Source organism: Acanthochromis polyacanthus, chromosome 17 (assembly GCF_021347895.1).
Source record: "Acanthochromis polyacanthus isolate Apoly-LR-REF ecotype Palm Island chromosome 17, KAUST_Apoly_ChrSc, whole genome shotgun sequence".
NCBI lineage: Eukaryota > Metazoa > Chordata > Actinopteri > Pomacentridae > Acanthochromis > Acanthochromis polyacanthus.
This window is the reverse complement of record NC_067129.1, coordinates 18876640-18890303: the sequence shown is the minus strand read 5'-3', so window position 1 is coordinate 18890303 and position 13664 is coordinate 18876640. Positions and strand designations below refer to the sequence as shown.

The 13664-nt window shown below is 40.8% G+C and overlaps 1 protein-coding gene across 1 annotated transcript in view; it reads right to left on the bottom strand.

Moving 5' to 3' along the window:
* Window positions 1-595: 595 nt before the first annotated feature.
* Window positions 596-13664, bottom strand: part of LOC110956308 (protocadherin-1-like) — an 83651-nt gene continuing 70582 nt past the window's right edge. The window contains 1 exon segment of the mRNA XM_022201684.2: window positions 596-4612. Coding sequence (XP_022057376.2) covers window positions 4242-4612 — 371 coding nt within the window. The 3' untranslated portion in view covers window positions 596-4241.

Genomic DNA, 13664 nt, shown 5'->3' with positions numbered 1-13664 from the left:
GATTAAGTCCATTAAATTCACTGCTGATGTGCCAACGATCAAACACAGTAGGAATGCAAAGAGCGTAAACATCCGGACATAGAATTGCTTCCCCTTTCAGTGTATGCGTTCAACCGTTGCTTATTGTTCATTAAAAAAATTCTCTTCTCTCTGACTTTAAGCAAAGGCGCATAGACAGTTCGAAATTAACATCACGAAACAGCAGCTCTGTAAGCCTTGCACTAAATGTGTAGCAGTGGGCAGCTCATCAGTGCTTTGAAGAAATGTTCTGTTTTAAGCTAAGTGCCTGTGTACTTCTGGCACATTGTTTTTTTCAGTTGAAGTAGTGAGCACAGGTCCTGGGACTTTCCTACTCCAAGCCCTGGAATGCGTCTCTCTCTGCATTCTGGGGCTTGGTGACTTAGAAATGAGGCACTGGTCCCCACATGACAAGAATACTAGTTCTTCTTAATGAGCCTAGGTCCTAGAGTGAGACACATGTTACACAATGTAGCTCCAAGGCTGCAAAAGCTCTTATAAAAATGTAACAACCACATGCTTGCTTAACGGCAGAAGTGATGAATAATAATAGAAGGCAACGGAAACACTGACAGCATTCATTTTTTCCCTGAAGTGATTTTATTACAAAGTTCATGAGGACTTACAGTATTACAAGAGAATTTGTCAACATGCGGAAACAGAACGAAGCAGAACACAGGAGTTTAACAAACTGGTAAGATAAGACAATCCACTGTTCACAATAAACATAAAAACTGATTAAGTCCTCAGGAGGTGGGAGCCGGTGAATGACTACAGTGCAGGCATAGAACGGCCACATTCACACTGACTCAGCAAAGGTCAATCCAACCAAGGCAAGATGTGCACATCTCAAGAAAACATGTTACAATTTTTATATGCCATCGGCTTTTCTCAGAACTTTTAGAAAGCTTCACTTGTATGTACATAAAACTGTACAAAAACATGGCATCACAAGCATTTTATCCTATATAAATATACCAACAATTAGGATAACAACTAGATTCTCTCTTGCAAAGACATATTTCCAAGGCAATTGTCTTTGTTCTAGATGAACTGTGAAAAAGATGAAATGTTCAGTTAATTTCAGTTCGTTTGGGAGAGGGCCTTTTGAATATGAACCAGCACTGACATTTCAGAAAAGTAAAGTAAAAGAAAAGAGTAAACAGTTTCTACCAATTATCTTTGGAATTCATGCTAAAATCACGGCCTGCTTGACAGCAGACACAGGGTTGTGGAGATCTATGTACACTACACCACCAACAGATTTCTTCTTCTTTTTTTTTCACACAACCAGTTTGCTAAGAGTCTTTGATCAGTAAAAAGTAAAGTTAAATAAAATTTTCAAAAATCTCTTGCCAATTTCAGTACGGTAATTTGTCCATCTGTCCACAGAAATGATCACCATACAATACACACTACAGAGAGGCAAAAGATACTCAAGTGAATCCAACATTAAATCAATGTTAAGTACAAATTAAACATTATTCAACATACTTTCGAGTGTGTTTAGGTGCTTCGTGATGTCCTCTTAGTTTGATCAAGGAGAACTGTTCTGTGTTTGAGAGAGAAGTAAACACAGTTCATTCAGCATGAGTTCAAAAGAAAGGTCAAACCTGGTGATATATTGTTCCAGAAGTGAGTAGCAGGAGGTCATTATTGGCTGGAGCAAAAGAGTCCGACTCATCAAGAGAGGGGGAAATAGGCCCAGGCTTGTTTTTGTTCTTTAGAGGGCTTAAATCAAACTCCTGCCCTTCGCTCTGAATCAACAACTGACGAATCTGCTACCTCTGTTCATTTCATGTGTTTGCGATAAGGAGACAAATCAGAGAGTGCGTTCCAGATTCGGTCAAGTGATACGTAGGCTGGAATCAGGTTAAAATTTAACCCCAGAGGTGAATCTGGAAGCGACACAGTTGTGAATCTGAATCGAGTCAAAGCATTTAAACAGACAAAGTTGTGATTGAGGCTATGTGACATTGGTTTTATCACTCATTGCTATCTTTCTCACTTGTCATTAATTCCAGGTCAGTGATCTTACCCGCTGCTTTCAGTTCGTGAAGCGGCTATCCACAGCTCTGAGAGGGGCGCTTGGGGGAGCCGTGGGGGTTTAATCACAGTGTATCATGGCTGTTGTTTGAATTTTATTTCAGTCGCTAAATGGCTTTGAAAACGGCATAATGTGCTTTCTCCCCCTCAAGGCAGGATAATCGCCCACCTTATTTAATCATGGCCATGTCCAGTAATTTCCATATGTTTTCAGTTTAATTATTCTAAATGCAGTTTTCAATGGCAGCATGATGAGATAAGTGCTGATAAAAATACCCCTTTTAACTGATTGTAGCTCCGTGGGTGGATTTGCATTATCTGGTGGGTGCCTTGTCCTGGGGGTGTGCTCACACATGCCCTAGCTCAGGACTCATTACTCACCCTAATTAGGAAATGTCCATTCTAAGCTCTTCCACCCTTACTCAGAGACAAAATCTCACTATGGAAATACTCTGCAGAGGTGAAAGGTATCTACGAATCTAATCAAATCAATGTTTAAATCAAAGACACCGACGAGCTCTACGATGTTGTAAGGCAGGCTAGTGGAGTCATCATTAACACCCAATTACTGACTAATACATAGTGTCCTTCAGACATATCCTTCAGATTCACTTGGAAAATCTTTGTAAAGATAAATGAAGCCCACGGGCATGCCCTATTTTTATTCTCTGTTCAATAGCCAGAGGAGGAAAAATGCCTAATAACTTATTAAGCATGTTGTCCTCAATACAAGGAAAATTCTAATTAACAGGAGCTGCCGTAAATCGAGGATGACTCCGACTGTCTAAACCCTATGCCGAAGCTCAACAATTCCAGATATTAATTACTGACATGAAATCAAATATTTATTTCAAATATTCTGTTTGGAATCCATCAGATCAGGTCCACATTTCTAATTCACTCTTTTCAGTGAGCTGGTTTTGCCGAGTATTGAATTCACCTCTGAAGACGTATATATATTTAGTGAAGAAAAAAAAAGTAGTCTGACAGTAGAGCTTCTATCTAATTTATATCAGTGTGGTATTAAGTTCCGTAAGCACTCAATATCTCCAGTGTCTCTCAACACTCAAGTGCTCTTTCATGTAAATAATTCCTCAGGCATTCATTAGATCTATACAAGTTCTCATGTATAGTGAGGGGAAACCACTATGAGCTTCAGAGGAAAGGATTGCGACTTACACGTAGAGCCCGTCTGATTGTCACAACAGAGGAGAGCTTTCCCAAACTGATACACCGCTATAATCTCATCAACGGGTTGAAAAGCCAATCAGAATGTGTCTGGTGAGCACTCTGCGTTTGGTCATTGTGACTCTGGGGTACTGTGGCCAAGTCAACCGTTTTCATGATGAACGATAGGTCACAGTGCTGCGAGTCAGTGGAACATAATGTCAGTTTAAATGCTGCCACACAGCTCTCTCCACCAGTGGCAGAGCTCTACAGGGAGCAGAGGTAAAGGCCATTCTACTATGATTAGGGGTCGAAGGTGTGTGTGTGTGTGATTGGGTGGAGCGGATAAATGCCTTCCACAATATCGAGCGCCACTCCGGGAGATGGTTTCAATCAAGTTTAAACAGCAGCAATAAAGAAAAGCTTAAATATGCTAAAATTCTGAGGCAATTTTTTCAGCTTATGCCTGACAAAAATATATGTAGAACACACCATTCAAATGTATTTACAGCACTGTACATTAAGATAGACCATTTTATTTGATTGTTAGTCAAAAGTGTTACGCCTTCTGATATGGCCTTGACTGGCTGGCTATTAAATTATATCTAATAATGGCACAAGAGCACTGATCACAACTTTCAAATTCAAGAGATCACTTCACAGAATGGGACTTGGCTAACTACAACGATAATTAGTACCCACTAAAGTAGCAATTACCATCTGCATTTCCTTTTTCATCTGTCTGAATTGTATCTTTCAAGATTTTCGAATAAATAAAAGAGTGAGTGCATCAATTAACTTTGTGGCATCATTAATAAATATGCTAATAAATTAATAATTTAAGGAGGAAATGACAAAAAACAAGTGTTCATGCCAGTGATTGAATGAGTCACAGCCTATTGTTACCTACAAAATGGGCATTGGCTTTAGCATGTGGACAGCCTGTTTCTCCTTCTGAAGTGGGTGTTATCTTTTCTTCATGTGTGTAACCAATCAGATGAATATGCTCCTCACAGGTAAATTTCTCTTTTTGGAGTGTGGGCAGAAGGGGAGGTGGGTGGAAACTCAGAGGCTACGCTCAGGGGCATCTCCTCTAAGGGGCAGTCCTGATTGGCATCGTGACCACTGCTGGAATAGGCACTGCGGGAGGGTGGAAGGCGCGACCGGTGCTCCTCGCCACCCAGCCTGGCGCTCCCGTTTGCCAGGCGTCCCAGGCTCCCTCTCTCCTGGTAAGGCACGAAGGTGGAGAGTTTCGGGGGGTTCCTGGTCTTGCGTACAGGGGAGGGATGCCCGGGCATCCAGCAGGCGTCTGAGTGGCCCAATTCACTGCACTCGGTTGTACAGTTTCCAGTCATTGCCACATCAGGGAGGGAGCGGATATCTGCGGGCAGGACAGAAAAAAAAAGCATCATCAGAGAGAGCTTCATAGTGACGAACACTGCAAGAATATTCATTTTTAGAAAAAGTTGCAAAAAGGCATTTGTGAGCCGAAATGGTGTCATCCTAAACACTCCATGAAGCCCACCCCCCCTGTTCTTGAGGTCTTTGCAGCTGTTGCTAAGCAGTCGGCAGCAGTTGCTATGTAGCTGTTGCTATGCACTGTGTAATGAGCGCTACTGCGTGTGTGTAGTCCACGAGCTGATGTGATACATTCAAGAGATGGCATGCTGTGTCTATGTCAGTTAGATGAATCCAATAGCAGTTTATCTGCTACGTTCGTAACATATCATCGCATCGTTAACATGTTCAGCAACAATGTTTTAATTTCAATTACACGTGGATTGCATGTTGTAATTGGTGATGTATCAACAGAAAAAAGAGACTACAAGAATGCAACACGATGCAACAGCCACGTATACCGGAGACATGAAGTGTTTGGTTACAAAGGGAATAGCTGGATCCCTTTGGGCAAAAACCATTGTTGAATGAGTTATTGATTGACAGTGCTGAAATGAGTTCCCTGCCCTTGATTATCATCCGTTTTTTATTCAACTGTTCCTAATTAAATAAATGGGTCCATGACCCAGTGACCTCATTTTTATGTATAAGCTCTGAAAGCTTCAAAATAAGTTTGCCTCAGCTATCGTCACACAAGACTATCACACAGTTCTACCAGTAAAAACGACACCAAGGAACCCATGTACTTGCTCACCAGAAATGTGCAGCTGGCAGCCAATAGACTTGTTAAGCAGCCCACCTGTTGACAAGCTAAACATACAGTCCAGATTAAAAGGAAATACCATTCAATTTATCTTTGTTATCCCCGCAGACTCAGACTGGGACAGCCGGATCAATGTCTGTGAGGGGAGACAGACAGTGAAGATCTGTGCGTCTGTGATGTCACTGCCATGTAAAGTTTTGATTTCTGTGACAAATGCTTTACTTTAATGCCAACATGTAAAGATGCCTCCATCATACATGCTTCATCTTGTTTTGTGGCGACGGGACAGAGTGTGAATAAGTGTAAATGTCATTGTCGAGAGAGCATCAAGTTCCATGCTGCACACAGACACACATACAACAAGCAGAAAGATGTTGCTGCATGTGAATGATGCAACCACAAGAGATGACGTATTGGAGGCAGTAGTAAGAGTTCACAGCTAATAGGGGAAAATGCCAGCTTGACAGTAAGCCTATGAGACATAACATCAGTATTGTACTCATGACCAGTGGCAAGATAATTATCCCACAAAATGTCAGACCTCTTAGGCTGGAAAAACTGCATCTAGTTTGCCAAGGCTTCAGTCAATCAAAAGCCAAAGTGAGACAGCTCATGTTTTACATTTTCTAACTGCTTTACTGTTCAATGAAAATGAATGGAAGTTAATTACGTTGTTCTTGTTTGTGTCTGAAATATACATTTCTCCTGGTTAATCCATATACAATTGTTGCATTGTTTATTAAAATAATAACAATTGGCCAACGAAGAATGCATAGCTTCAGCTATTGTTGCAGTTAATCTCATTGGCCCTGTAATCCCAAATAGCTAGATGTTTTAGGCTATTCAATACATTTACTTCACAATTGAGCAATGATCTGCCTTATTCAAGCTTAATTATATCATTTTGCTTAGGTGGCAAATTCTTCTCTCTGTTTTCTAGGTCAGTGTCAGTGAACGAAGAATCTTTTCAAATGACTGAACTACACTTTTTCGCTTGATTAAAAACAAGCTCAATTCGAAGTTAGAAGAAATAACAGGCAACTAAGACAACAGTGTGTATGTCTCTCTGTGTGTATACTGCCTCATGCATGATGATTGGGGTTTCATTTTCTCAGCTCCGCTAAGAGCGTTGTCTGTATGCATCACTACAGCGAAATGGACTCTTGCTACAAAAGAGGTTCATGGGAAGAGAGCTGGAGAGAGGGTTTGAGGAGTACGCTTCTAAGCACAAGCACAGTCGTGTAGGCATCTACCCCAAAAGGATTTCACACTTGATTAAAACCTCTCCACAGCTTCCAGGAGGTTTACGCCACACCAAGAGGCCTCGTGCAAAAAATCAGCACAGCTCCACATCTCGAAATCAGTGTACGGTAAAAAAGGTACATTACGTACACGCAGGTTTTCTGAAACACTTCACATGCCACAATTGGGCATTTCTCTTTCTTTACAAATGAGACATTTCCATTATATGTGTGCATGTGTTCGGGTTTGGCATGAAGGCAAGAACAGTAAACTCCCAACTAGCTCTTGAAATACACAAAAGGCACTATTTAATGTATGATTGGTGCGCCAAGGCGAGAACCAAGGCGGAGGTGTTTGCATTGCAGTTTGTCTGTTTGAGTTTCATGATATTTGGTGGAGAAGAAGAGCATTGCAGAAGGAAGAACCCATTAAAATCTGTTTTTGCTGCCGACTTAAATAAAATAATTGTAAGCTAAGAAACTGACCTTGGCGGAGGATTACGCTGTCTGAGTACTATTCTATATTCTCTTTTCACTCGTTCACAAAAGAGGTTACCACTGATTGCTACATCTTCACTGACTATCAGGTTGGTAGTAGACTTCAGGTCGATTTTGCTTTTGGAAAACATAAAGTGGACTTTCGTGAATAGAAAACATGTAATGTAAAACGGCATTATGCACTGGTGACAGGAATTGCGAATTCTGAACTGTGCCCATCATCATCAAGGCGCCAGAAAATCAGCAATGACAGTTAAATACAACGTTCAGCATGCCAAAGTCTGCTATTTTCTTCCAGAGGTGCCAGAGCACATATCGCACGTCATCAAGAGAGAACACTGATGCTCTAATGCCAGCTATTTAAGTAGGCCATTACCTTGTCTGTTAGTGTTTCATCTACATTTCATATGGTTTTATTTATAATGTAGCTTTGACATACAGTCTGTTCTTAACAGACAACGTAACAAATGAGTGGTCTATATTCAACTGCAGCCTGCGGTGCTACAACATGCTGTCATTTGTATTCTATAGTGCATGTAATTTCCAGTCACACATGCCAACTCACGACAGTTTTTCAACATGTAATCATAATGAATTAGTTATTGTGTGGTTAAGATGGCGTGTAATGATAGGGTGTATCATTTGTGAAAGCACAAGTTTTTACATTTGCTTTCACTGACCTTTCTGTCACACTCAAATCCATTTCCACAAAAAAAAAAAAAAATCAATACTGATAATTATACGTTTGTGTCTGCCTTTTGCTGCGGCCATTTGCCATCTGTAGCTGTAGTACAGTCCACTTACAGTGTGGCAGAGTACTGTCCGCTCAAAACATGCTCCCACGCTGAGCTGAAACGATCATTGTTTGAATATTTGGTGGACATGATGAAGCAAATGAGTCAACCACGAGTTGAGGGAGCAGCCAAAGGCACTGTGGGAAAATTGGTATTTTCTCACCCACTCAACCCTGTTTTCTGCTGCACCTATACCTGAAATAAATCTGCTCACAGTCTGGAACAAACCCTTTAGAGTTTATAGTCTTGTATGTCATGGATGGCGAGCCAAGGTGGACAATGGAGAACAGATGGGCAAACCACAGCACTATTATGCCAGTGGCTGAAACAGGCTGACTGGATTTAGAGAGCTTGTGATTTGGTTTTGAAGAGCAGTGACTCAATGACATTTCTTCCTCTCTATACAACAGAATTCTCTTCCTGTAGACTTGGAGATAGATGGCACCTGTAGCTTTCTCCTTTTTTTATATTAGGTCAGTTCCATCTGCTCGCTTAAAGCAATATCGCGACAAAAGAAAAACAGTAATTTCTACCTTCTGCCACCTTCAGTACCACATCAGCGACTCAGAGTGAACCTTAGCAAAGCTTCTAAAAGCACCTCGACTGCAGTAACATAACATGCACTCCACAGTGCAGTTACAGAGTAGGGGTACACGCAGAGCTTAACCCCCCCACCCGACGGCTGACAGATACATGTGAGGGGTGGGTTTGCATGCCGCTTGCATCAGGGTGCCAGTGGGAGGTGTTGAGTGTCTGAGGCAGGCTTCCTCATCGTCTGATCCCCTGCCCACGGGCATGGGGGAAGCTGCCTCTTCCTGAGATTTCACACTGCTCCTCTCTGTTTGATTGCAAATGCTGCCTCTCCCCACCGGCTGCTTTCCAGCGTGTGCGCCACACCGCTATGATCGATGGCGAACAAATATGAGAGACCCACAGCTCACGGAGGGATAACGGGGGAAAAAACAGCTACTATCGTTTGGGAGTGTGTGAGCGATACTAATGGTATATTTGTGGTCCCTGCAAACAGTTTATGTGGTAAATGACTAAAGAAGTTCCGAGGAACAAAAGGAGAAAAGAAGTATCCCACATCTGAGGGGACATTAGTGTCTGTGGTGGCTATCAGTATAATAACCGGGTGTGAATGCATTCTGTGGTTGTCATCCACCGTGAGGAAAAACAACAAGGAACCGGGGTTTTGTATTTCTTTAGCTATGACATGTCAAGTCTTGTTATTCAAGTGCTCTCAAGAAGCACAGTAAGCAGAAGCTACCAAAAACTGTTTTTTTCCCCTCCAGAGGCACATATTTTTAAGAGAGTGAAACTTGCTACAAGTACACAAACGTAGCGTTGACATGCACAGTTTCCTTGCTCATTGTAATGGAATCCAAAAGAACAGTGGAGGAGCTTGTAACCTCAGATGTGCACTTTTACATCGAACCAGCAAAATTAAAATGCGTAGTCTTGGCAGCGTTGTCGACTCACCTATACAAAAAGTGACATGTAAGATAAAGTAAAATGCTTTGTTACAAAGCCGCCATGTTGTTTTGAAGCTGATCGGTGTACATTTATTCTAAAGAACGCTTTATATAGACACTGTTAGTTGGTGTCTTAGACAAGCCTTGTTGGGAAAGGTTACTTTAAAAGCCACTTATGATGATTTCTATTGTCTTTTATTTCATTAAAAAAAAATAAAACTTCATACATTTATGAAGATAATTTATGCAAAAAGCATAAATGGTTATATTTTGCTGGAAATAGGTTAATCATTCTCAGTCAAACTGTCTACAGAAGGTGATGCCAAGATGAAAGTTGTTATTGAGGTTTAAACACGTGTCAAGGTCTCCCTCGCAGACTTGGTAAGATCTGAATTCTCGGCTTCCTGAGCAGCGGCGAGCCTCTTGCTGACAAAGGCTGATGAGTGGACATGTCGGCCAGAGGCACATCAGGAAAAGATGCTGTAGATGGTTCAGTGGGTGATGGTACACCTCCTGTCAGTTCTCTCACCATCCACCATTTTGTCTTAGGGTTCCTTTATTTGAAGACTGCCTTTTGTATCACTGCATTTGACAAAGCCTTAGCACCTGCTGACAGATCACGCTATGCACCAGCTCCTCCAATTGAGAAGTTGATATGCGGTGTGATATGTCAACCAATGCTAAGGCTTTTGTCAAACTGTGACACATACACAAGGCATCTTCAGATGGAATAGATTCCAAACATCGGTGGCAGACTGGGGGCAAAGGGTGCTAAATGATGACATTCTTCCCTTTTCCTAAGTAATATAATTGTTTCTCTGTCGGTGCACAGAGAGTTTGTGCTGACTGCTTATGTGGAGATCAGCTTCATGCCTCTGCCCACAGCTATATGTTTGGCTTGCTGGCCAATTACTGACTGGAAATTGCATTCTGAACCTTGACAACAAAATATCGATCTATAGTACCTGCCAATGCAAAAGAAAAAATGAAAAAAAACAAACAAACAAAGAAAGCATATTATTTATTATGAACAGAAAAGATTTAGGTGTATGATTATCATATAAATCCAATTCCAAGTTTCCAGTCTCTCTCTCGACTGACTTAATTCAAATAAGAGCAATTTTGTTTCTGCAGTCAATAAACTGGACCACTAGGAAATAACAAATACATTCAAAGTAGGTCTCCAGATAATCTACCTATTCAGTTGCAATATGACAACTCACCTATATCTATAGTACACTATGTCTTAACCATACTGCTAAAGTTAACTTAGTGAAGACACTATGCCGAGATAGAAAATCCCCCATTGCAGCAGCCAGCTTGGAGATTATAAACAGCATTCCTCTATATGCTGCATTTAGTCTCATATTCATTCAGAGAGGCCTTCAGGGACAGAACTGAATGTGCACATTGAGTTTGAAAAGCATTAGTTAGACATCCGCGCTTTACTCTAAATTTAGAAATTTGCATTTGTTCTTCAGGCCAATACAGGTATTTTATTAATGCTGTTCATTTAAATCTTTACTGTGGGCTGTGCCACAGTTGATGAATGGTGTAATACTAAACAGAGGGATGCTGATTAGGATTAAAATATAGCACCAGTACAAAGACTTTATTCTTTATACACGTGTTAAATATATCTATAAATACAATTAAATACAATATACATGGACAACATTAATTACTGGGCATTGTCAAATTACAATATGAGAAGATGTCAGATTGAATTATTTAGGGAGAAAAGTAATGCATAGATATTTTAGCTTCCTAGTTTCTTCTTTTTCTTTATTGCAATCTGTTTTTGCAGTCCTATAATATATTTATACTGCATAATTACATTCAGGCCCACTCTGCTGCTTCTTCTGTGTCTTTGTCTCACTTCTGAAATAGGAAACCTTGCATTTCCCATTCAGTTTTCTGTGTAATTTAATTAGAAATGCTCAAAGAAATGTAGACTAAATCCCTGTGGTGTGGGGTTGTGACTGGACATTGAATAGCCTGGTGATTTTTTTCTTTTCTTTTTTAATTTTTTATTTATTTTTAACAATTTAACTTCATCCAATTTTTGCACAGGTTAAGGAAAAAGAAAACAGCATACCCATCAGCTTGAAACAAACTTTCTTTGAAAATGTGAAGACTACATTTTTAGCCGAACAACTTCATTGATTCCTCTTTGCGTAGCGCTGCTGACTGTGGATGTCAACAAGCAGTACAAGTCTATTTCTAGTGCAGATTAGTTAATAGAAAAACATGAAAGACGATGGCTTAATAATTGGTGACAGTGCTGAGGTTGGAAGTGAAGATAGGGATGAGAAAATTGAACACCAAAAATACTTTTTTTGTGAAGTTTATGACTGATTTAATGGGTAATATTGTCATGATAATTAAACAGAACATTTTATCACCCAACCCATTCTCTGATTGCTGTGTGACATTTACATGAAGAGTCACTTTTCTGTTCCTCTCTCACACCCAAATGTTCCCTCTTCGTCTTGTCTGAATGTCTCTTTCTTGCACCCTGCCTTTGAAGCTTTCTTCCTGCTTCAGGCTTTTTCTATGGCCCTTTCACAGTGGCAGCGCACGGCCTCACACTGGCAGGTAGAAGATGTTTCATTTTGCAAAAGCTGAAAAGAAAACCTAAACATTCAGTCCTCAGTCTGGTAATGTTTGTTGCATTTAAGCTGTTTATTTCCTGGAACCGAATTTCCCTAGAAGCGTTTCCAGTAATGGGTTTGCATCCAACAGTGTGTCCAATATATTGAATGGACATTAATGATTCTGTGTTTGAATCACATCAAGTAACGTGGGTACATTGTCAATTTAATTTTCATCAACAGGAAAATCAAAGTCTTCCTTATACGTGATCTCCATCTCTGATTATTAAAGAAGGAATTGTTTTCCTCCCAGTATGTTCCCCTGGAGGATATTCCTATGCACAACTTTCATGCTCACTGTCTTTCACTCATTGATCTTATTGACATGTAAAACGGATGTCTTCCATGATCTATTTGTTGTTCTTCCTCCCCTTTCGATCAAGATGTTATCTCTTTGCTAATTCTGCCTTTGATCTCCACAGTCTGCGATGTGGGACATGGTTAACTAGGGAGAGCTAACATTAGGTGCTAATTAGCCTACACCTGCACAGGAGTCTGAGTAGAAAATCTGAATGGTAAACACAGTTTCAGAGGGTTTGTATACATAGCAGTGATACATTTTTCTGTGTCTTGTGGGCTACATAACCTTGCCTGTGGCCATGGTTGCTGCATGACAACTTTTATCGTTTGATCATGCATCATATCCTTCAACCTGAAACCAACTGGTCAGGCTCGGATTTATATCCACAATGCAGTCTGGATGCTTTCCAGGTGAAATGTATGTACCAGCATGCATGATATAAACAGATAAGTGGAAGAAAGGTTAATGCGCACAGATTTAAATAGCACAACCCACGGAGGAACATCATTTTCATGCCCAGTATGGACAAATATCAACATATTTGCACAAAATCGGATCTTTAGGCTCATGTAAGCTTTCAGTGCAGCGGCTAAATAACGGCCCTGGAGAGACGAAGCTTCATTTGACCATTTACAGTAGACAGAGAGTTGCTGCTCGACTGACAATTCACTGAGAAAGTCGGCATACTAGGGCAGTCAGATGGAAAGCTCCATTCCCACAATGCTCTGAACAATGCAGCAATGTGTTTGGAGCAGGACAATTCAAATGTAGAAAAGGACGGAATATGAAAATTGCCTTCTGTGTAGCAGAGTAGGCCAAGAACAGCAGCAATCTTCCAATGCTGCTCTGTGCCCTCAGCTTTTCCTGACAGGGCTTTGATTAGGGGAAGGGGAAAGAATATCACATGGAATCGCGAGCATGATTTAATGTATAATTATAAAGGGAGACATCAAATTCCAGCCTATGAATATGGACCTTAAAGAGAAACGCAAACCGCAGAAGGCAGCAGGGGGTCATCAAGACGGCTTTTGAGGCCAGCACGAGCCCTGCCTCCCGTGCAGCTCCTTAGTGATTCCTTGCATTCAGCTAGGTCAACATTCAGGTTCTTTGATGTTGATGAAATCCTCCAGATGAAATAATCATCTATCACAATAACACCATTAACCTAATGTTGGCGTAGATATTGGAGTACATGTGGGGGAAAGGCGGGAACACTTGGGCATATCTGAGAGGCCAAGTATTTTGGTTAATTGAATGAAGACCACATCTGCACTTTAGTGCTGTCTTGTGTATTAAAGGGGCATTAAAA